The sequence below is a fragment of the Pteropus alecto genome, unplaced genomic scaffold (assembly GCF_000325575.1).
Source record: "Pteropus alecto unplaced genomic scaffold, ASM32557v1 scaffold131, whole genome shotgun sequence".
Lineage (NCBI taxonomy): Eukaryota > Metazoa > Chordata > Mammalia > Chiroptera > Pteropodidae > Pteropus > Pteropus alecto.
In genome coordinates, this window is record NW_006434709.1 from 2,562,796 (window position 1) to 2,586,473 (window position 23,678).

The following is a 23,678-nucleotide window of genomic DNA, read 5'->3' on the forward strand; positions in this document are numbered from 1 at the left end:
CAGTGCAGAAATACCTCCCAGGTATATCATGGGAAGGGATTTGAGAAGGACTAGTGTCCTTTACAAGGCACAGAGGATGCGAAAGGCCCCTAAGTTTATTTCTTAAGAAAAGCAAAATTATTAGAAGATATCAAGGTGCTTTTCAGTCAGTGTCTTCTGACATGGACAAGATCTCCTGGGTGGCTCTCATTCTGCGTTTATCTATAAAAACTGAGAATCACCAAGACTAGCCACAGTGGTTAACCTTGCACAGCCATGCTCTATCCGTGAAGCCCAGACACTCAAAGCCGCAGAAATGAAGTAACTTACTGTGCTTTCCATTTCACCTGACACTGGCATTTTAGAGACCTATAGAAGAAAGCCTTCACAGAATAGTCCAAAGGACCTCTGACTGCCTTTCCTTATCCTTTATTCTCCTTTCTTAATGCTGTTACCAAAGAAAAGGCTGATGTTGCCGTTGAGAGTCTCATACCAGGACTGGAGCCCCCGGTGCCCCAGCGCCTCCCATCTCAGACGGAATCTGTGACCTCGAACCGCACAGGTCAGTCAGGAGTCTCTACTGCTGCGGGGACCTGTCAATGTGGGGGGCCCCCAGAGGCAGTCTTCCACCCACGGCAGATGGTCCTGGGCTTATTTTGCAGCCCAGTTAATTCCTCTTAGAAGGGATGTTCTGTATTGTTACAGCCCCAGCTTCTAGATGTTGAGTGATATGTTTCCTCACTGAAAAACAAGAGTACTTTTTGGAGCCATGTTCTTTGTGGAGTGATCCCAGGGCTTTCCCTGGTTACAGTCCTTCTTTATTCAAGATTTTTTTTCACTGGTGGCAGGTTCCCTCCACCTCCAAAGTTAAAGAACTTTGCTAAGTTATAAGGACACCCTTAACTCCTCCAGGTTACTGAGCAGTCTTTCCTACCTAACAATGTCAGTGATATCCATGGAGCCCGCGTTCAGATGTGGACATTCTATTCCCAGCACAGTCCTTTAATCATATATAGGTAGGTGATTTGCAGTTAAATTGTGGGCACAGTTGAAATCTCCCCTTGTTCCAGCATTGTTTTTACCCGAATTTCCTAACTTGGGACAGAAACAATTAAGAGTCTAGGAAGTATAAAAATTAACTCATCCAGGTAAAAAAAAAAATTAATGCAAAAGACGATATGGTTTCTTTTCCTTGTACTTATTTGGTCATTTTCTCCTAGAAAACTTTCCCAGAAAATAATTCATGTGTTAAAATACTTGAACTCTGAATTTTGTCTTCTTTCTGTTCTTTCACTAAAAGCAAAATTACATGTTCAAAGGAGCAATTCAAATGTAAACAACTACTGAGAGGCAAGATCATTCTGTTTTGAAGAGGAATCTGGTCGAGTTCTAGAAAGTACTGTTTAATCGTGTCATATTCTGCTACTAATCAGCCAGGGACAACCCCTTTCTGGTCAGCTTGGATACTTCATCCTATCATAACTTTTTCCCATGAATGTTTAGGGAAAGCTTATGTGAAACTCCTAGTTGCAAAATGGCATTTGCTGAGAACTGAGTTGTTAAAGTTTTCTTGGCATCCAAATCACATACGTGTCTAACCAGTAACCTCTGAGTGAAAAAACTTTTCCACATTTATGTATTAATGTTAAGAGGCATCCAGAAATACAAGTTTGTATAGGTGAAATCTGGAGTGCTTAACATGTTTCTTTTGGTTTTCTTTCCCTTGCCTTGGCTTGTATGTATAACATGTAAATGCCATAACTTAAAGGCTACGGTCTAATCTCGTGTATTGTTGTGTGTACCATTTAATGCCATCACTGACCTGGGATGCTGTTAATCTGGACTCAGACTCTCTCACTGGGGAAGATTCCCTCATCGATTGCTCTCTGCTCTCTAACCCTACTACTGACCTTCTGGAAGAGTTTGCCCCCATAGCAGTCTCTGCTGCAGCCCATAAAGGTAAATACTTTCTTCTTCTTGGGCCCACATATATCCTTGGAAGAGGAGAACTGAACAACTCCTGAAATTTTTCCTTACCAGAAGCCTTTGCTGTGAAGTGTTTTAACCACCTCCTTACGAGGAAAACTTGAGTTTGTATTTTCAACCACAGTATTATAGTCCCTCTCAGTAAGAATATTTAGTAAGGCTTACAAAACGGATTGGTGGAAGTATTGCTTGCTGGCAGTCACCTGGAATACAGATAATCCATGCAGTCAGTTCAAGTAGATGGTTGAGTTGACTAGCCACTGACTGACTATAATTATTAATAAGATACTTGTTGGCCTTAGAACTTAAAATTGTTTCATCAAATCTGATGTAAAGTTTTTGGGTAGTGATAATCAAGACATCATTCCTCAAAAGTTGGTCTTCAAAGATTGAATTTGTAAAAGTTTTTAATTTTAGTTAACCTTTGAGTCATGATTGATTACTGGATTTCTCTTTCTAATCTGCCATTTTCACTTCTTACTCTTTGTTTAATACTGGTTTGAAATTCTGTTGGACAGAGGTAGCTTGAATTGAATTCTGTTCAGTGAGCAGTTTGTGATAGGCACAATGCCTGGCTTACTGTATGCAGGCATTCATTAAACTTTCTGTGTTTGGGTAGTGAAAGTGGTTTTCTGGCAGAAGCAAATTCATAGAAAAGAAATAGCATAAGTACTTTCTGAAGGAAGTTCAAGAAGGAAGTCTCCCCAAGATGACTAAAAAGTAATTAGCCTGTGGTTTGCAGGGGTAATAGCTGAGCTTTGGTTTTTTTCCCCTTTATAGCATTAAAATTATGTTTTTGTAGAGCATTTAGAAAGAAGTTACCTTTTAACCAAGTACATCTGGCGGGAGTGTGTCAGCAGCAATATATAATTACAGAGGAGCAGTACTTGCAGAATAGGTGCTCAGCTAGCACTTGCTGGTAGAATAGCCTTAATTAGAAGGGATTAGAATATTGTAGCAAACTTCTGCTCGAAATCTCAGTGCATGTGATCTTGTGCCCCAGTATTACCTGAGGTATCAGAGTTATTTTAAATATCCCATTCACAAGGCAGTGAGTCCTTTCAGAAGCATTTTGTTTGCCTTGTATATATATAGCAGTTAAAGAGTGACTGATAACCTATTCCTGCCCCTGGTTTTGACGTTTTCAAATATTGTTAGTCAGGCCTCTTTGTTTGCTAGATAAATGACTAATTCCTGTGCCTTTGCGAATTACTGATGTTGAAGAAATACCTACCTCACAATAACTACAATTAATAGTCTTATAATGGTAGAGAGAATTCCTCCTATAACCCTTTTCCGTAATCATTTATGAAAGTCTTAACATGGCCAGCTTTAAAGCATTTTTTTCCCTTTCCCTGAGTTTTCCAGTTTTGCTACTTTTATTTCAACTAAGCATTTTCATCTTTAAAAACTGCAGTGATTGTACAGTTGGGAACTTTGTGCCTCTTACGTGTTCTCTAATTTGCTAATCTCTGCCCCTGTTTCTGCTTGTGTACTTGCATTCTGTATTAAGCTGCAGAAGATAGTAATCTCATCTCAGGTTTTGATGTCCCTGAGGGCTCGGACAAAGTGGCAGAAGATGAGTTTGACCCTATTCCTGTATTGATAACCAAAAACCCACAAGGTAAGAAAGAGAGGATGGGGAAAAGAGAAGAGCTTGACATCAGCTCTCTACAGAATAGTAGTGTGCCTAATGTACAGGGGGGTGGGAAAGCAACATTTAATGAAGGAAATTGAGAGTAATGACAATCATTGTCAGCTGGACCAATATAGGTAGGTAGCGATAACAGATACAGAGATACCACTAGAGGTATCTTAAACCCTGACCATGGTGTTTTCTTTAGAGAGAGGAAAAGTATATAATGGTTTGACCAAAAGCTGGTTTTTACAAAGTATCAAGCTAAAAATAAAGTGATCTTCAGTCGGTGGAAACCTGAAGGCATATATCAAAAAAAAAAAAGCACTGAACATTGTTTACCTTGATTAGAACAATCTGAAATAAATATTCTTCCCAAAGACATTAACCATGGTGCTTTGGTATTGTTTGCATCTTTTAGACATTTGTGGAGCATACTTTTTCCTCTTTGATGGATTAAAATCATTCGAACATGCCACAAAACACTGAATTGCATAGGACCATCTATATATTTTTTAAAGCATGTTTTTATTGCAGTGGTCTTAACTATTTTCTCCCCAAAGCAAAAATTATTGATTTTTACTTTATTGGGCAGATGACTCAGTGTTATCAGGAAGTTAGCGTACAGCCAGCAGTTCTCAGGCAAAATATATATTCTTTTAAAAATAGCATCCTCTTTGCAAGATGTCCTGGATATAGTATGGTGTGCACACAGTGCCTGAACATTTGGTGGGAGGTGGTGGACACCTAATTTATATGTTTAAAAATCAACATGTAAGAGTTTGCAAATGTAAATTGTTGCTTCTCTAGGGTTTTGTTTTGGTTTGGTTTTTTCTCCTTTGCTTGCTCTGCACATCTAAACCTTAACCCTCTGTGTTTTGTACTGAATTCCTATCTCTCCACTTCCAGGTGGGCACTCTAGAAACAGCAGTGGGAGCTCTGAGTCCAGTCTTCCCAACCTAGCCAGGTCTTTACTGCTGGTGGATCAGCTCATAGACCTGTAGCCGAGACCCAGTAGCAGATGCAGTTCTGTAACCTTCATACCGTAATATACATTTTCGTTACGGAATTATGAGAAAAATGATTTTTTAAAAATCTGAAAATAAGGGGCCCTCTAGCCCTTATCTCCTACCCCTTGCCTTCTCCTGTAGAAACGATAAGGAAAGAAAATCACTTTGGCCCTCCAGGTAGTCCTTGGCCAGTTCCTCCCTGTCAGTTTGCTGTGTTTTCTCATTACCCTTCTTCAATAGCATTATCTTAAATCAAGCGCTAGATGCCATGAGCTTCACCTCTGCTGGAATCAACTCCACCAAAAGCTTAACTGTAACTGAAACTAGTGAATTGACATCTTTGCCTCATTCTTGCTAGGAATGGCCTCCTAAATCAATCCTCCCAACCCGTCTCCTTTGGCCAGATGCTGATGAGTGTGTTTCTCTGTTTTTGTTTTTATCCTGCTGCATCATTATGAAGACATGGCTTCTTCAGTTGGTCTTAACTCTAGGCAGTAGCCCGGAGATGGGTGTGTGGTTTAAGAGAGGGTAAAACTGACTGACTGATGGTACATGTTTGAAAAGAGAAAGTGAGCCCAGCTCTAGCCAACCAACTCTGACCTTGACTTAGCCAAGGGATTTTCCACCCCATGCAACCTGCCCAGCATTCGTCCAGCAATCTGGCTTCCATTGAAGTGTGATCTCAGATCTGGAGACGTGACTGCAAGTACTTGAGATCCTTGGATAAAATGTGTACATTATATAAATCCCAAGTATTGCCATGCCTTTTCATGTTAACTGTCCCAAGCCAGGATCTCAGAATCAGACCAAAACAAGACAATGGTGGTAATATGATACCTTTTATTAGAAGACTTTTCACTGGGGGGTGGATGGGGGAGGGGAAGGAATTGTAGCAGAAACAGATGTATTTTTCTTGTGATTTTTATTTTGAATCAAATATTGTAAATTGTGTATAAATGAAGACGCTGAATAGTTGTTTCCACTTGGCGTTTCAAGTTCGATATCAGGTGTCTGTACAGGGTTTTGATCTCTTTTCCTTGTCTAACTACACAGCAATCGTACAGTGTAACATATGGAATCATTTTGAGTAGACTTGTGTGTTGCTATAAGCTTTCAAACAGGTCCTCTGTCTTTGTAGATTAAGCATGTTGTTTATTTTCAGATAATCAATAAGTATGCTGACGAGCTAGGCACAATGAGACTGGCTACTTACCTTTCTTCCTCTCTGATGTTTAAATTGGAAGATACAGCCAGTGAAATATGTTAGTTGGTTTTCTTTGGCTTCCTAGATTAAAAAAAAACAACAAAAAAAACAACGAAGCCTAGCTCCTCACTAACCTTAGAATATTGTTCATAAAATAAATAAAGGGCCCTGCGCTGACATGACAACATGCCTCATGGTCACCTTCTGTATATGTCCTTATGCACTGAAGTGTATTTTTTTCCTTACTTGGAAAGCAATTTTTTAAAGTTACCCCTGTGAAAAGAGGCAGGCACAGAAAGCCCCACCGTGGCCCCTTCCTTGAGTGCCGTCTTCCGCCATCAGAAGGGAAACTCTTAATTATAAGATTTGTACAAATAAAATTCCAAGTCCACTTGCTTGTTTCTCTATCTAGTACATTTGTTTCTTCTTCCTCACGTTTGCACTTTAAGGGGAAAGGAAAAGCTGAACAGCAACGACAGTCTGCAAAACACTGCACCTCGGAGGTCAAGCTTTGACCCCAGCAACGTGCGAGCAGCCTTTGAAAGGCATCAGAGGAAAAGTCTGAATCTTTCAGTCTTCCTTCTGACTTTAAATACTTCCCGTGCCAGCCGAAACTAGATGAGCTAAGTAAAGGCCTCTGTGAGGATATGGATCATTTCCAAATTGAGGGAGGCACAACCTTCCCGCTGAGGATTAAAAAAGGCACCCTTGAAGAGCTCTCCGTGATTGGATAGCAGTGAAAATGGGACTTGGTTTCCCCCCTTATGGACAGGAATATTATTGAAGGTCAAAATTGTATTCTTTTTCCTGGACATAGAAAGAATGTATAAGCTAATGAAGGAAATGTTTATTTTTAAATAAGAATAATTGTATGCCTATGTTTTCCAATTTGATTTTTTTCATGCATACATCTTAGAAATATAATGAAATATGTAGTTTCTCGAAACCATGAAGTATACAGTCTAGAAATTAGGTGTCTCTAAATTGTTCCTTTGGTGCATTATCCGTAATTACATTGATATATATTATCTAGTCATCTGGCTCAATAAAGCTTAATGGAGACTGTTAATGAAAAGAACAGACTAGAAGCCAGAGATTGGGTGGAGGAGGCCTGAGGGAAATAATAGCATGAAATTCTTTAGGAGTAGGGCCTCAAAAGGGAAAACTATTTTTGTGTTAAAGCATACAAATGAGTGACTCAGTGAATGAGGCCTTTTGGTGTATAGCATCATCCCTGAGCTAAGAGAGTTTATTTGAGATGAGTGTAGTGTGCTGATAATTGATAGACCTATGAAACTATAGACTGAGCTATAAGAGGGACCTAGAGACCATCTTCTGGTCCATCCACTTCATTTTACAGGTGTAGGACCTGAGGCAGGGTAGCAGAAGAAGAGGCCCAGGCAAGGTAGGCCACCTGGGATTTCATCCAGACCTCTGCCAGTAACTGTCTGAATGACATTCAGCAGGTGCATCACTTCTCAGAGCTGCTGCTCTTGTTTGTACAATGATGAGTTTGGACTAGGTGGTCTTTAAGATTATAGAATTCTAGGGTTCTAAGTATATATTATTATGCTTTGGGAGGACTGTGAAGGATTTATATATCCTGATGTTCTTCAGTTATCTAATGTAATTCTTACTATTATATAGCAGTATCGACATTTTAGAGAATTATAATGGACTTTTACTAACCTAGGTTGCTCTTTCTTGGTTATCTGAATAGAAGCCTAAATGGTCACAGAGTTTTGGACATAGATGTTCCTTTTTTTAGTCCCCCCACTCCCCGTGTGTTTCTCTCATACACACACACAAACATACAGTACAACAAAACAGTATCGGATTTCAATTCTTTTAAAAATGTTTAATCAATGATCTGCTATTTAAAAATGGACAAATACTAAGAGCATGTTTCTGATTTGCTTTTATTTCAACTGTACAAGATTGTAGCTATACCAAAAAAACATGATTTTTTTTTTACCCTTTAGAGCATTCAAATAACTAGATTGCTAAATTCAAGTCCTAACGTTTTAAAAGACACAGGCCTCAGAGGAGATAAGGTTTAAATGGGCACTTATAAATATGGTTATAATTAATGATTACTTACTTTAGCAGGCATGTCAGAATTTTGACATCTAATTGATGTTCCCTTCAAAGGCATCTAGTTTTACTTGAGAAGCTAATACTTATTCTAATGATGCTGCCATCATTTAAGTTACTTTGAAACTCCTGTTCTTAGAAATAACATCAAGGAAGGTAATAAGGTATTAAGAAATCCATTGTACTGTTATCTAATTAGTATTGCTTTTAGCATCTGAAAGTATGTTCCCTTTCTTGATCTACTTTTTCTACCACTCTTGGTTCTGTGTAACATTTAGCTATTTTTAAAAGCAAAATCACCACCCTAAGATGAAAAGTGGTTACTACTGAAGGTAGTAAAAAAAAATTCACAGAACGTACCTTATAAAGTGACATGATCATTCTTAATTTCTTTAATATTCTGAATAAGGGAATGTCTGCAATTTTGCCCTTTAATATGGTTTAGAAAGTTGAAAGATAGGTGTTTTAAAATACCTCTGAAACAGGTTATCACTTTGTTCGGTGTCATTTGATATGGGACTTAGCTCATCCTAAATTAGAGTTATAGAACTTGGATTGCTAATAATTATAGGGGAACAAACACAAAAAAGAACCTGTGTTTCTCCAGATGGAATGTTAATTTTATTTATACTACTTTTTCCCACTCTCCTGGCAGACAATCGATCATTTTGATTCAAACCAACCCAGTCTTCCCCTAGATGAGAAAGTTTTCCTTCAGCAGTGCTGTGGGAAGCAGGGGACCTTTGGAGCTGACCTCAGCCCAGAGGTATGGAGGGATCTGAGTTCAGCCGAACAAATGCATGCTCTAAATTGGTTGGACCAAAATAAAGTTCCCATGATGATGATCTCCAGGAGACTTTAAGTTTCTCAGTCTATAAGGTTATCAGGATCTTATAGCCACTAACTTAGAATTTGAGGATAAAAATGACAGGATTGCTTCAGTTTAAATTAAAAAAAAAAAAAAAAAGACAGGATTGCCCCAAATACTGAATTAATAAGCAAATTAGAGGCTGCCAAGCAGAACAGAGAAAAGATCACATGGATATTTAAAATGGAATCTTTACTCAAACACTTCAGGTATTACAAAGCTATATCTTTTATTCCTCTCTAGAGACTGTGATTTTTTTTTTACTAACAGAATTAGCCTTTTCCTTTTCCATGCTAGTAATGTTCCTGGATACACTTGGATTTTTTGAGTCAGAATGAATTCCGGATGACTTCCATTTCAAATAATCTGTAACAAGATACTATTTTGTTTGTTTCTCCTGGGTTTCCTTTCACTGAAGTAGAGGAGGAAGGTCCTTCAGATAATACAAAGTTACCAAACGGTGGTAGTTGCTAGAATGGAAGACACTTCCTTGGTCTCCACTTGATGTAGTAGAGTCCTGAATGTACTCTTTTTCCTGCTAGTATCCTGCTCTGTCCTATTGCACACCCCTTGTCACATGGATGTATATTTACCACAGGTCTTTATCCTGTCCTCCCCAAGAAGACAAAACAAACAGAGGTACATGAAGCAATCTTATGCAGTAAAAGTGTGAAATTTGAACATTGCTACACAAGTATTGTATAAAAAACAAGTCTGTAAACAAATTTCTTATGTAAACATACAGGGGAATAAAGACTTTTATCTGTTCAAACAGGAGCATTGATGTTCAGAGATGTAAATAATTTCAAATAGCTGCTATTTTCCCGAGCTGAAAACCCACTTTCGCAAAAAGGATTTAAACACATTGTTGAGTGACAGTAAGTACCCGTGTACAACGGAAGTGCGGACATGCTGAGGACATTTTAATGAGTCATGGCTACCCTAGCTTCACCTTGCGGCCAGGGAGGATAAAACCTGCGTGACCCTGCATTCGATATGACCAGACACAGGTTGTAAAATGGAGCACAGATTTGCAGCTGTCCTCTCATTTAATCTTTACCCAGGCCAATTTAATTAAACATTTTATGTTGGCAACAGCAGTTTTATGCCCAGGGAGATGTCTCATTTAATTGCTCCATTGGCTTGAGAGGCACATCATCACTAGCCAATGTCGTCTCCCATCAAATCCCTCATTCCCCAGTCTTGGGTTTTAATGTAACATATAGTAGAACCAAATGCTTGATTTTATCACCTAAGCCAAAAGGTCATGGAAATTATTAGTTTGATATATATCTCTTGATTTCCTGATTTGGCTCCAAGAGTGTGAACTTCACTTGGTGCTACATTTCTGAAGTTTTTATGAAGGGATATTTTGCTTTCTACCTGCTAACTATATGAGAAGGTTTCTCAATACTCCAAGTTTTCATTTTCAGTTTTTGGCAAGAAATATGCCTTTGAGACTCCCTGTAACTGTTATTTCAATTGATAACATAGGGGAAAGCGAAAATTCAGGTTGTGCACAATGTGTTACACTAAGGAATATCTAGCCTGAAATTTAAGTCTTCGGATTTCAGTTTTCTAGAAGGCACTCTGATCACCATCATTATATTCATCAGATAAAAATTTCCAGGGTAAACCTATCCTAAATCATTCAGCACTTTTCATTGTTTTGAAACTTAACAGGGAGTTGGTGAGGACAGTTGCCAAATCATTTATTTTTGGGACTCCTTTCCTACTCTCTGAAGCATGTGAGCTCTTACTGAAGTCTGTATCATTTGGAGCCTCAAAAATGGAGTTATCCCTAGTGGAAGTGTCGAAAAATTTGCTTAACCTTAACCTGGCACACAGGCCTACATCAGAGCAAGTAAAAGAAGTATGTTTTGACCTCTTGCTTAATTTAATGGGCTAAACCAAAATAAAAAGAGACAGACCCAGTTTGGAGGAATTAGAAAAATGCCCTACCTTAGGCTTGATAAGGAAGACCCTTTAGCAGACCATGAGGCCAGGTCCTAGACTTAAGCCCCTTCCTCCTTCTGCAGGAACAGCTGGTTAGGCTTCAGTGAGCTCTGTGGTCAGCATCAGTTACCAAAGGAACTGGGCCAAAGCATGAGGTTAAATTAGTGTAAATCCTTTATTACTACTAGGCAGACTACTTCAAACACGTTTTCCTTATGGTACAGAGCTATCTTCATATACAAGGACCATTCACCCTGAAAACATGGGCTTTCCCTCCAAGAACCCACTAATGTTCCAAAAAAGACCTCTAACTCCCAACAAGATTTAATATCTTCCGTTTACAGTTACTTAGAATCTCCCTTTCTCTTGACTCCTTTGTTTCTTGCGCTACCACCACCAAAATTCCCGAGGGGATGTGCATGTCTGTGCTTTTCCATATCTACCAGCATTGCTTTGGTCTCTAGACTGCCAGCCTTAGAGACTAGACTGCCAGCCTTAGGTGTCTGATCTTGTCGATTGCTCTGTCTCGGTCGCACTGCGCCTTTTCTAAAAAGAGTGGACAGTTTGAGAGACTTGGCCTTCTCAGGAGAATTTTTTAAACGTATTTTTTCAATCCCATAAGCAGATTCATGCTGGAAGAAAGATATGAAACAGGTCTGACCTTGTTTTGAAGGACTGGAGACTAGTTTTCCCTTCAAACTCAATGTTATAGTATTTTTGTGACTGGGTTTGTGAATTTTAAAAGTTGCTGAGACTTTAAGTATGATTTTCCCATTACTTACCATGAAGGTCATAGAATATGCTCTGACTTAGTAGGCTTACAGTTGACTGTCCAAGAACCCACTTTTTAACAGAAGTAATTTTGATAAGTTAGGTATGTTCTTCCATCCTGTCCAACTCTAGACATGGGCACCCCTGCTTGGTACTTTACGGTTCTTACAATGGAATCTAACACTCATCCAAAGTGTCCCAAGTTCTGTAGGTAGCTGCTTTTGGGCAATCTCCACACAACTTGTTTTCAGTGAAATCAATTTAAATTTCCCATAACACTAACTCCAGTCAAACTAGTGTTCCTTTCCATTATTGACTTGTATCATGCCGGAGTTGGTCATTGGCGTGACGAAATTTATTTATTTATTTTTCCTAAAGAGATATTTTGCTGTACTGCAGAACCAGCTTAATAACAACAACTTTCAGAGTAGTTTTGGAAAATGAGAAATTGTGCCTTGGTTTTGGCAACTGAAAACTTTGTCCAACTGATGCTATGTTAGAAAGTGGCTCAAGGAGTTTTGGGAGCCTTTCATACCACCTTGCTTGGCAAACCTTATTTTGGAAAACTCCTTTTCCCTCTTTCATTTGAATTTTCTCCCAGAATTCACCATGTGGAAATCTCTGTGACATCTAATATCAATATACTTTCCTGAGAGGTTAGGATATATCTTTCTATATATATTGCAAAGGAAGTGTTTTAGCTTATGCTTTCCTGTCATCATGCAGGTACACATATTAAAGTTGTGTTACGAGAAAAAATTATCCTCTTCAGAATCATATTCTTCAGATACAAGTCAGAAAGTCATTTGGCACCAGTACAGAATTTAACTTAAAGACTCTAATTTTAAATTCACCTAATGCATTCAAACTACTAGAAAGAGAAATAAACATGGAGAGAGGCACCTTTTTTGTTTCTGGAAACAATATTTAAGGTCAGAAGTTTAAAAAGAAGCACTGCTAAAAAGTTATAGGCTTCAGAAAAGCATAGTATTTTTGTACAGCATCTTCTAAAATGTTCAACTCAACTCTCTACATCTCTTTATAATGTAATGTCTTTAAGAGACTGGTTTCCCAATAAACTGATTTTGATGCTGCTTCTGCTGTGTGCTGTGTGCTTAATTCAAGCAGAAACTTTATTGGGGGTTAATTGTTACCAACAGTTTCTAGGATCTAACGGTTTGCATAGAAGGGGGAGGGTAATGTGGGGAGAGGATGATTGGATTACTTCTGTATAAAGGTTCTGAGTCATCCGTAGAATCCAAATCATTGAACCAAATGTCCTTATCCTGGTGGGTTGGGAAACAGATGATTGAAATGATACCTTTGCCCCCAACCACCCTTTCTCTGGATTCTTCTTGCTTAGTTACATATGCCTTTTTCCTGCCCTCTTGCTAACATGTGCCCAATGACATACTTCTAACCTGCTAATATTTCTTGGAAGGTAAGCGCTCTTGTATTCTGATAATTGTCTATTTGATTTTAAAAGCCAGAGCACCCTGAGGCATCTCTACCTAGATAGAAATAGACTAGTATATTAGAGTTTTCAAATAACTCTGTAATTTCCCATGTATTTTACTCCTTCTCCGTAAAGAACTTTATGATAGATTCATTTAAACAGAGGAGATATTTGCTAACTTAGAAGACAAAACAAAACTCCAGGGCGACTCCAGCTGAAGGTGATTTATTTAATATGATTTCTCCCCTGAGAAAGTACCTTCAGTATTCATATTTGGAGTACTCTTTTGCTCTTTGAGTAGTGCTTATGATGTAAATCATCAGTAAACTTGCATTTATTAAACAGGCATGTCCTGATACATTGCAGGGGCAGGGAGTGGGGTGTGTCCTCAGATATCAGCAGTGTGGAGCAGATGACTACATGTCAGATACTGAATTGGATTTGTCCCCAGACGGTAGTTCTACATAATCCAGAACCATCATGGTGTATTTGGAGATGAGTGACCGGGTTTGCTTTCATTCCATCATGACCCAGTGTCGGGTAGAGCAGGTGTCAGTGCCTAGCCCCGCGTAGGAGCATTGTGTAGTTACGCTGAATGTCTGTGTGCCTAACATCTTCATCTCCTTTCCTGCACATTGTGCTTATAATGCTCCAGAATGTGAGACAGTGATTGGTTGTGTTCCAGTTTGTGTGCAGTTTCCTTGCCTGACTTTTATTTTTCTGTTTTACGTTTTCCATTTCAACATCTATTATTTGGTCCCACAATGTTTTCGCTGCGGGTTGACCATTAAATGTTCCACGGAGAGTTGAACTGACCTATGCATTAATTCTGCATTTTGTGCTTTTCTAGGTCTCCAGAGAGAGCCCAATCCCTGTCCTGTAATAACTGTAGAGCACTTTAAAGAATCAGCGGGTGTTAAAGGCCTTCCCCTGTATCCAGACCCCTCCAGAGTACCTGACATGAAAACTCAGAACAGTTTAGAATCCGACTTCTTGGCCAGAGATGGCCCTTCAAGCAACAGCTCATTCCACAGCAGTGAAGAGGAAGGGACTGACCTTGAGGGGGACATGCTAGACTGCAGTGGGTCTCGACCTCTCCTCATGGAATCGGAAGAAGAGGATGAAAGCTGCAGGCCTCCGCAGGGGAAGCTAGGAGGAGCCATTCCATTCTCTCAGCCAGAAGTCCCTTCTGAGCAAGCAAAGGCAGTACAAGGAGGACAAAAAAATCAGTTTCAAGCCCTCACACAACCAACCACTGACGGTCTCGGTGAGCCAGATGTTTTTGCCACAGCCCCCTTCAGGAGCTCAAGGGTTCCAGCTGATGACATAGACATTTTCTCCAAAGCCCCATTTGTCTCCAAGGGCAGTGTGGCTCCTTCCCAGCCAGAGGAGACGGATGTGTTCTTGAGAGCTCCTTTTACCAAGAAGAAAAGTATAGAGGAGTTAGCAGTTACCCAGAGCGCCTCCCAGGAGTTGTCTGCACAGGCCAGTCTCCTCAGTCAGACAGATGATGTCGCTGTGCTCTCAGGCCTCGACAGAGCAGTGTATGCCTCTGTGCGATCTCAGTATTCCATGGCTGGTTTTGTCCAACAACCCAACCTCCCCTCCCATTCTGTACAAGCAGCAGACCATCTTGACAGCATCTCACCCAGGGGATCCTCCTTGGAATCTGGGGGCCATCCTAATGACAGAAACAAAGGACCTCAGCCCCAGAAAGAAGTTGTTTCAGGCCCCATGGCTGGCAAACCATTCCGCCCCCAGTCTTTGTCCAAATACTCCCGTCACTATAGCCCAGAAGATGAGCCAAGTCCAGAAGCCCAGCCCATTGCTGCCTATAAAATCGTTTCGCAAACCAACAAGCAGTCCATAGCTGGCTCAGTTTCCATCACATCCTTTTCCTCCAGGACTACAGAGCTGCCAGCTGCTGATCCTTTTGCTTTAGCACCCTTTCCTTCAAAATCAAGCAAGCAGAAACCTTAGGAGCAATACCTGAACCTTAGGCCTCTTTCTACCCCACCCTTCATAACCCACCACCCTACTCCCAACTGAGCCTTCCTAAGAAGAAATGTATCAATTACTATCAGAGCAGAACTTCAGTCAACAAACTCAGTTGCAGTGATAGTCAAAACCCCTTTAAGTTATGCCCATTTCTTTTGTTTATATTGATTTCTGGCCTTTCGGGCATTTCCATCTCCACCTCTACCCAGAACTCTGCCTTTTTTTTTTTTTTTTTGCCCAGAAACTGTTTAAATCCAGAAATACTTCATCCCAACCCTAAGGGGCCTTATTATTGCTTGTTTTAATTCTTGCAGTCTGTTCTGAGTCATGTTCATTGAGGAGTCAAGATTAGTTCCTCCAGGACTTGATTTAATACTCTTGATAAGGGGATTTCTGGAAGAAATGCGAGATGAAAACCCTGCACATCAAGAGGAAGTGTAATCCTGCAGATACTAATCATTCCTGTAAAACCAGCAGCTCTAGAAGGATTCTTTGCATCTGTTTCTGAGTCTGCGACAGCCAGGCTGGCCCCTGTGCAAGCGTGTCTGTGGGTGTTTAATGTGTGTCTGATCTTGTCCTACATAGAAGTGCAAACAGATGAGATACCTATGCTCATGTCTCATAGTGCTGAGCCTTCCCCATGTCCACGCTGCTTTTTAAATTAGTATGAGTGCACAGGTATGTGTGCGCGTGTGTGTGCACAGGAAGCATTTTCCTTGAAGATAATCCTGTCCCACCATGCCTACCTCCACAATCACTCATTTACTGGCATTTGTCTCCTGAACTAACTGACTTGAGCGCTACTTTTATTTAGTTCTTTTCTCTTGGCAAAATCGAATTCATTGGAAGGTGTAAAAGAAACTGAAGTTTCAGAGTAGATTTATTTTTCTCCAGAATTTGCTATTTGTGATTAACAAATTCCATTTACCTGGTTATGAAAAATTAATTATACATTTTCCTCTCAGAACAACTGAAAAGAGCACCTTGTTGCAGTTCCAGCCACTGGCTATGTGGTCTTTTAAAGACCTTAGGTCTGAGCTCTCCATGTTGTCATTATGGAATTAATCACGAGACTAGGCTACCAACAATTCGCTTGTTTTGTTCGTTTGTTCCAAATCCTTGCCGTCTTTCTCGACTGCCTCTTGAGGAAATATAAATCTGAGATTTGTAAATAAGTTTGGGAGAATGGAAAAAACTAAAGCAGTTAGCCATGAAAACCTTTCGATTCCCTCTCCTCCTTAGATGTTGAAGCCAGCCAGCTAGATGACTGACTTGTATTTTTGAAATGTCTTCTCTTTCTGGAAATATCTGACTCATTCCTAGCTGTTTTCATATCCTTTATTAGTAGTGCCTTAAAATGAAACTTATGTCTCAATGGGAAGACTTCTGCTGAGGAAATTCAACTTAATGGAAAGAGTTGCTATACCATGTTTCAACTTGAAAGCTTCCTGTGATTTATAGTAAATGTTAGTGATTTTTTTTTTCCTTTAGCTGGAGAAATTGGGAGAGTTGCTTACCAAACCAGGTTAATGATTTAGGAATTCCTGGAAATGCATCCAAGAAATAAGCCTGAATGCCAAATTTTGTTGCAGTTGATGAGGTGCGATAGTTTTTAAATTTGAAGATCAGGGATCTTGGCAGTAAAATATGAACAGCTGCTTTTCAAGACTTTTTCTTGATTTTGTCTCCACCTATTTCAAATGTCCAGATTAAAAGAAACTTAACTGATTGTCACTGGATCAGAGCTACCAGCAATGGCTTTCCCACTGAGGTTTTATTATGTCAGAAACAAATGTCTTTCACTTTGTTAGACACTAAATGTTCATCCTAAGAATTTGCTTTCTCCCAGTGATCATTTCTGATTTTTCTGTGTAACAGTGGATGCAAAATTATCTTTTCAGTTGAATGAATAGTTTTGGCCAATGCATATGGAACTTTGCACCCCAAACTTTTCCTTTCATCATTATCAATTAAAATCAAGTAACCATTTTAGTTCTCAAGATAAAATAAGTAAAATCATGGTGATTTTTATTATGTAATTGAATCATTGTCAAGCATGGGCTTATAACCTGTTTTTTATTCTCACTGGAGACCTATAATGGTCAGAGATCAGAGACTCTAAATACCTTTGAATAGGAAATATAAACATACAATTACTTTTGTATTCTTAGTGATACATGAAAAAATTTTGACTATTACATTAATCATTAGCTAACAACTAGTGAATTCTGCAGTAATTTTCTTTGGGTCATACAGGGTAAATGTATCACTGAAAGATAAAATGTTTTTGCCAGAGGCCATCCTGAATCTGGAAATCTGGAAAATTTAGTTTTAATGGAATCAGGAGTGCTCAGGGTGCTTTGAATTCATAGTAAATGTTTCCAACGACTATACTGCAATAGGTTAACATTAAAAAGAAAATATAGTCAACAAAATATCGCACTTCTTGTTTTAGTTTATGTGTTATTTGCTTTACACATCTGATGGGGAATGCAGGAACCTGTAACCTTTCATTTCAGTGGAGCACGGCGAGCCAGAATATATATAGAATAAAGCATTGAATCACAGCATGCACTGATAAACTCTTAAAGAAGCCACATTAATTGATTAACAAACACTATTAATGAATTAACTTATGTGTGGTGACAAATATTTAACCTCTGTTTATTGAGCTCACATTCAGCCCTTTAGCTTCAAATCGTTGTTAGATTGTAAAATGAAATGAACAAAATTTGATGCTGAAGCAGATACTTGGCAGGACCTAAGGGAATCTAGGTCATAAATTCTATTTCATTTTGGGCCTACTCATTGTTGAGTTGAAAATTTCAAATGTGTAGGCTAGTGAGTATATTTACATGCCCATATTAGATCTGAGTTTAATTTGGTGACCAAAAATTCTTTCTAAACTTTCAGGAAAGATACCAGTATTTTACTGACCCATTATTTATTAAGTTTTAGAATACAGATATATCAGTGTTTTTAACTTTGGTGGACATTTCACTCATCATAAAGTAGCAGATTTCACTTTTATTTGAAATAAGTGTAATAACCAGAGTGATCTGACAATAGAAATTCAATCATGCTGTATTTGCTTTCTTAAAGAAAAGTCATCAAAACACAGATCCTATATTATATGTGTTATATCAAATAGGAAACTTTAACATATAGGAAACTAGAGAAGGGTGGGATCAAACTCTGTAGCAGGAAGGATACAACTTAAAATGGAGTCAATTAAGTCCCTTTAATTAATATGTTATTCTCTGCTATGTCTTCGGAATTGAAAATGGAGAACACATGCCAGTCAACTGTGGAATGACTGCTGGTCACACAGATGCAGTTTTTGAGAAAACTGCAAAATTTCTGAGAAATATGGAACCCAGATTACCTTGAAGAAAGGTACATAGGAGAGCTGCTGAAAAGACCACAGCTTCTGAGGAGTCAGGAGTACTTTGTAAACGCTACAATCACCCGAGCTCTAATCCTCCAATCCTGCCTGATGGCGTAAACATGAAGATTTTAAATGAAATCATGTAATTTAAATTCTTAGTTTTTTCAATGCCTTTGTCACTACTACTTGTAGTGTCTTTTTGGTGGTGGTGGTTCTTTTTTTGTTTCTAACCACCAGAACACTTGCAAACTTGTGACTTGTAAAGTTCATTTAAGGAGAGATTTCAAAATGCTTGAAAATAAAAAGTAGTATGTGGTTGGGAATTGTTTTTGTGTTCTTTTGCTACAAAGTTTTGCTAGGTTGCCGAAAACAACAGGCACTGGCAGTGTCTTAATTCCAAGAATGCCAACTTGCTCTCGATTTCCAGGTCCTACCTGCCTCATTTGCACCTCGATCTTTATTAGGAATTGGGTCTCCCACATGTGGTGCCCAAGATCCCATCATTAAACACTGCCCACTCTTTACCCTGCAAGTCTTTTCTGCTCACTCTTTACCCTGCAAGTCTTTCTGGCTCACTTTCCTTGTTCCTGTTCCCACTTCATTTCCATACATGACATTCCCCTATTATGACCATACCAGTAAGTAGATAATGAGAGTTATGATTGTATGATCATATTAATTTTTATTTGCCTCCGTTTTTACTGTAAATTTTCTTCTTAAATTTCAGCCTAGCCTGTGATAATTTCACCACACTGGAATAATTCAAAATAAGAATGACATGGCTCACCTTCCCCATTTCTTATAGACTAGAAGAAAACATGAAAGAAGGTTGGCAGAACCCCAGCCTTACTCTGGAAACACAACCCAAAGGCATCTCTTCACCTTCACATAACAGGCGCAGAGCCCTAAATGCAGGGGCAAGTTTATGTGTGAAGGGACTCTAGAATAGCTTGTAAAAATGGCTGTTAACCAGCACACTGGTGGCTTAGTCCATAACTTGTAATTACATAAGAAATTTAGTCTCAGCTGCTTCCCAGCAATCTCCATGTGTGAGTATTTTGAGTTTATAGTAACAATGTTTCATTCTTGAAATCAATGTTATCTGCATTGCATTGTAATAGAACCATATATGTACGTTAAAGGGATCTGTTTGATTCCTTTTGTCAAGGAATTGCAGAAATGGTTTTTTACCAATGTTAGTTAAGGTGAGACTTTGGGAGTGAAAGAAGATGATGTAGCCTTTTCACTCTGAAATGGCAAGTCAGTTGTATTCTTGAGTTTACCAAAGACTCCTGTTTGGGGAATGTGAACAGGTGTGTGCGTGCGCGTGCGCACATGCACGCCAACATATGTGCTCCTGTTTTCTGCCATGGTGTTAAGACCTCCTAATAAAGGCATCCAAAGAATACCAAGAGGTGACAGTGGGTTTGGCATGAGTAAATTTGGTTCCCTTTGCCAACAGTTCTCTGAGTAAGAACTAGAGTTGTTCAAGATAAAGGTGGGAAAAATCAGCCATTCGCCTTAGCCTCATTTCCACAGGAAGCATGCTCTTCTCATCCACAAGGATGAAACTCAGTAGTATTTGTCCTGAATCCTTGGCTCATGTGTAGTGTTGGGAGGGCAGCAGTGACCAGAACACCACAAGGCCTGCAAGGTGTTACTTTGAAAGAGGGAATGTTTAATGTCATTTTTTAAGGGGATAGAAACCAAATACAGGCCAAGGACCATGCTCATTCCATGGAGTAGTGAACTCCCTCTGCTGACTAAATTTTGAGTTGACTAAATGAGGAGGTCAACCCAGCTATAAGGAGTATTGAGGCCATCAGACCTCAGAGAATAATATGTGCACGTAATCTCAAGGGCTGTAAACATGGGAAAGGAAGGGAAAAAGACATTTACAAAGTCAATCTTAACAGTTTTTGCAATACCTCTTATTTGCAGACTATTGGATTTATGTTATTGCACTCTTTGTGTGATCTATCTTATGTATCTGATAGTTTTTATGAATAATTGTTTGAGTTGTAAACTCCTATACACTTTATTAAAATGGACCTAATTAAAATAAATGATTTATGCTTTGTATTATTTCTTACGTCAGATCCTCTTAGGATTTTAAGTTTCAAAGAACCTTTTGTTGGTTGGTTGATTTCCAATACTGTCATTGTTATTTCCTGAACCTACTTTCTTTTCCAGATATTAGGTGAGACAAATGACAATGATACAAGATAATGGGGCCATAGAGACTGAGTTGGGAAAACCACAGAGTTCTCTGCTATGTAAACTTTCCTGTGAGCCGTTAATGTGTCTTATCTGAATATGAGCTGCATCAATATGCAGTCTTTAAAAAAGTTATGTATATTATATATAATATATATGTATATATGTGTGTGTGTGTGTGTGTGTGTGTGTGTGTGTGTGTAAACACACACATATATTCCTGAAGAGAGACTAGCATTAACATGAGAAACTAAAGATAGAAGTCTTGGGGGGCAATGGATTATACCTAAGAATTTTTTAAATCCCTACTTTGGGGAAGAACCTGACTGCCTGTTTCCTCTCCAAATTTGAGAAAATAACAAAGTAATATTTGAACTTTAATGAGCTTGACATCCATGATTTGGGGAGAATTGGTGATGTGCTAAGTTCATAGAGATGGCATTCAAAGAAGATCCAGGGATCCAAAGAGTCCTGGTATAAAATGCATGAGGAAAACTAAAATTGCCTGCTTTTTCTGAAGATTTGTTTAAGACTTGATTGAACTGTCTTTAAATATATGCTCCACCTAGTTCTATAATATAAAGTTCTTGGCCTTTTGAGGCACGCTTCTCTTGCTCAGGCCTGCTTCCACTTCTGGAAGTGTACTTCTAATAAAAATTTTCTACTGTAAAAAAAAATAATAATATGTATTTCTTACACTTTTTCTATTTCAAGTTATCATTAACCAAAAGTAGAGTCTTCCTTATCTGTGACTCTGGCTGCTCTGGGGAAGCCCTTACAGTTGCATCACTCCCACTGAGATGTAGGAATCAGAGCCTTCTGCAAAGGTGGACAGAGCTCACCTGCCTTTCTTGTAGGAAAAGCTAGAGTTAGAAGCTTCAGTTCTCATGAAGTGGGCTCCTTTGCATTCAGCTTTTTATGGCTCACTTTTGCCACCCTGAAATTGGTTGGTAAGAGACCAGCCAGAGAGGAGATGCCCTTATATTACCCCCTAATCAAGAACTAAGTGGGTGGAACCAGGATAAGACCCAGGAAAAAACCACGAGCAGATGATTTCAACCTGTTTCTCTGGATTCGGAAAGGTCTTTTCCATCTTACGTAATTTTCCTTGAGTTTATCTTTCATTATATTGGAGTAGTACAATCTAGAGGGCTTAAATTAGCATGTCAGCTTACCTGGAAGGAGACCAAGTAATTCTTCAATCTGCTTTTATGTAAGCTTAGCCCAGAGGTCCAAATAGAATCCAAATAGTCCCTTCAGAAGGCAGCCCGGTTCTCCAGTACTGAGGTTTTGGGATTGAGATCATCGCTAAAAATCCCATAGCCAAATATGGTGAAATTAGTAGTTCTACAAGATCTCCCAAGTCTCATCCGGTTTTTTAGCAGAACTTTTTGATCCCAGGGACCTACTTTGGTTTTCACTCCTTAGAGAAACCTTAGGTTATCTGAGGGAAATTGATCAGTTTTCTCATAGACTAACCAAAAGTTAAATATCACCTGTCAGCCTTTATTTGGTCAGTTTATAATGAATAATGCTGGTAGAAATATTCGGTTCAAGTAAAATTTAAAACAGCTAAAACGGCACATGGTTAAAAATTGAAGAATGAAATCTTAACAAAAGTCAAAATTTTGGCTTGAGAAATTTGAATTTAGCAAGTATAATGGCCACAAGAGAACCTACTAGTAGAAGACACCATCAGTAAAATTTGAAATGAACCAAAAATTGACTAACAAACCTGTTGTAAATGTATAGAAATGAGAATAATTACAATAAAGTGGAAATGCATTACATAGTAAGTTGATCCAAGAATTAAAGTGGCTTAATGGTGTTGCTTAATAGAATATCTTGATGAAAATTCATCAATATTAGTCTCATTAAAATATCTGTATTCAAAAACATTGGGTAAAACAGCCACGGTGGTTCAAAATGTCCTATGCCTGCACGTGGGCTATCAAAGTGAAGCTGTCCAGATGGCCATTAGCTGCATGGATCAGAAGTCTTGCCTGCTGACAGTGAAATCATCAGTGAGTGGTATTTGACTGTCTGGATGTACATGAGATCAATGAAGGAAAATGTCAAGTGAAGGTAAAAGGACTTGTAACATCCTTTGGGAACATCAACATTTAAAGGATGGGTGGAGGAAAAAAGTCATGAAAAAAACTAAGCTACAAATATAGGCAGAAAAACAGAAGGGCGACACCGAAGCTAAAAGAGGGAAAAAATGTCAAGAATGAGTGGTGGTCATTAGTGTTAAATGTCACAGAGAGATCAAATGAGACAGAAAAGTGTTCACTGGATTTGTCAATGAAGAGGCCATTGATCTTGCAATTTTAGTAAAGTGGTGGGGGCAGAGTGTAAAGAATAGATTTTAAAGGACAGGATGGTTCCATTTTATACAGGGACCCTGAATAACCCACAGTTTAAGGGCACATCACAGTTGCACTGATCCTTTCCTCAGAAAACCAACCTGGTCCCCGCAACTGCCCGCCTTTTTTTTCCCCCCCCTTTTTTTTTTTTTTTTTTTTTTACATTTTATGGTAATTTTTTCTTAAAAGATATTTTTTAAATAAATAGCCTTATTTATATCTTATTATATCTAACTTGCGTTCTAATATTATTGATTTGGATGGGGTTTTTTCCCTGTTTTCTTACTAATAACATCATCGAACAAATGTTTAGATGGCATTTTTTAGGACAGAAATGAATTACTATACTATATTATCAGTGAATTAAAAATAAAAAACAGTAGTCACTGTGGTAGGTTGAATAACACCTCCCGTCTCCTCCTGTATATCTATGTTCTAATCTCAAGGACCTGTGAATGATACCTTATATGGCAAAAGGGATTTAGCGGGTGTGATTAAGGATCTTGCCATAGGAGATAATCCTGGATTACCAGGAAGGCCCAACATAATCACAGTGTCCTTTAAAAGAGTTGCAGGAGAAGTCAGCAAAGAAGGCAATGTGATGACAGAAGCAAAGATTGGAGTGACACTTTGAAGATGGAGAAAGCCAGGGAATACAGGTGCCACTAGAAAGGGAAAAAGACAAGGAAACATTCTCCCCTCAAAGCCTCTAGAAAGAACCAAGCTTGCTGACACCTTGACTTTAGCCC

The 23,678-nt window shown here is 38.8% G+C and overlaps 1 protein-coding gene across 16 annotated transcripts in view; it reads left to right on the forward strand.

Moving 5' to 3' along the window:
• The window catches only part of AAK1 (AP2 associated kinase 1), a 158,989-nt gene extending 143,183 nt beyond the window's left edge, over positions 1 to 15,806 (forward strand). For 7 of the 16 annotated variants that reach the window (XM_025045175.1, XM_025045174.1, XM_025045178.1 and 4 more), the window contains 4 exons: positions 440 to 541; positions 1,828 to 1,938; positions 3,479 to 3,589; positions 13,811 to 15,806. In XM_025045175.1, coding sequence (XP_024900943.1) covers positions 440 to 541; positions 1,828 to 1,938; positions 3,479 to 3,589; positions 13,811 to 14,940 — 1,454 coding nt within the window. In that variant the 3' untranslated portion in view covers positions 14,941 to 15,806. Of the gene's footprint in view, positions 1 to 439; positions 542 to 1,827; positions 1,939 to 3,478; positions 3,590 to 4,510; positions 8,894 to 13,810 lie in introns of those variants that run through there. The other 9 variants (XM_025045182.1, XM_025045183.1, XM_025045184.1 and 6 more) reach the window with 5 other exon arrangements.
• The last annotated feature ends 7,872 nt before the right edge of the window (positions 15,807 to 23,678 follow it).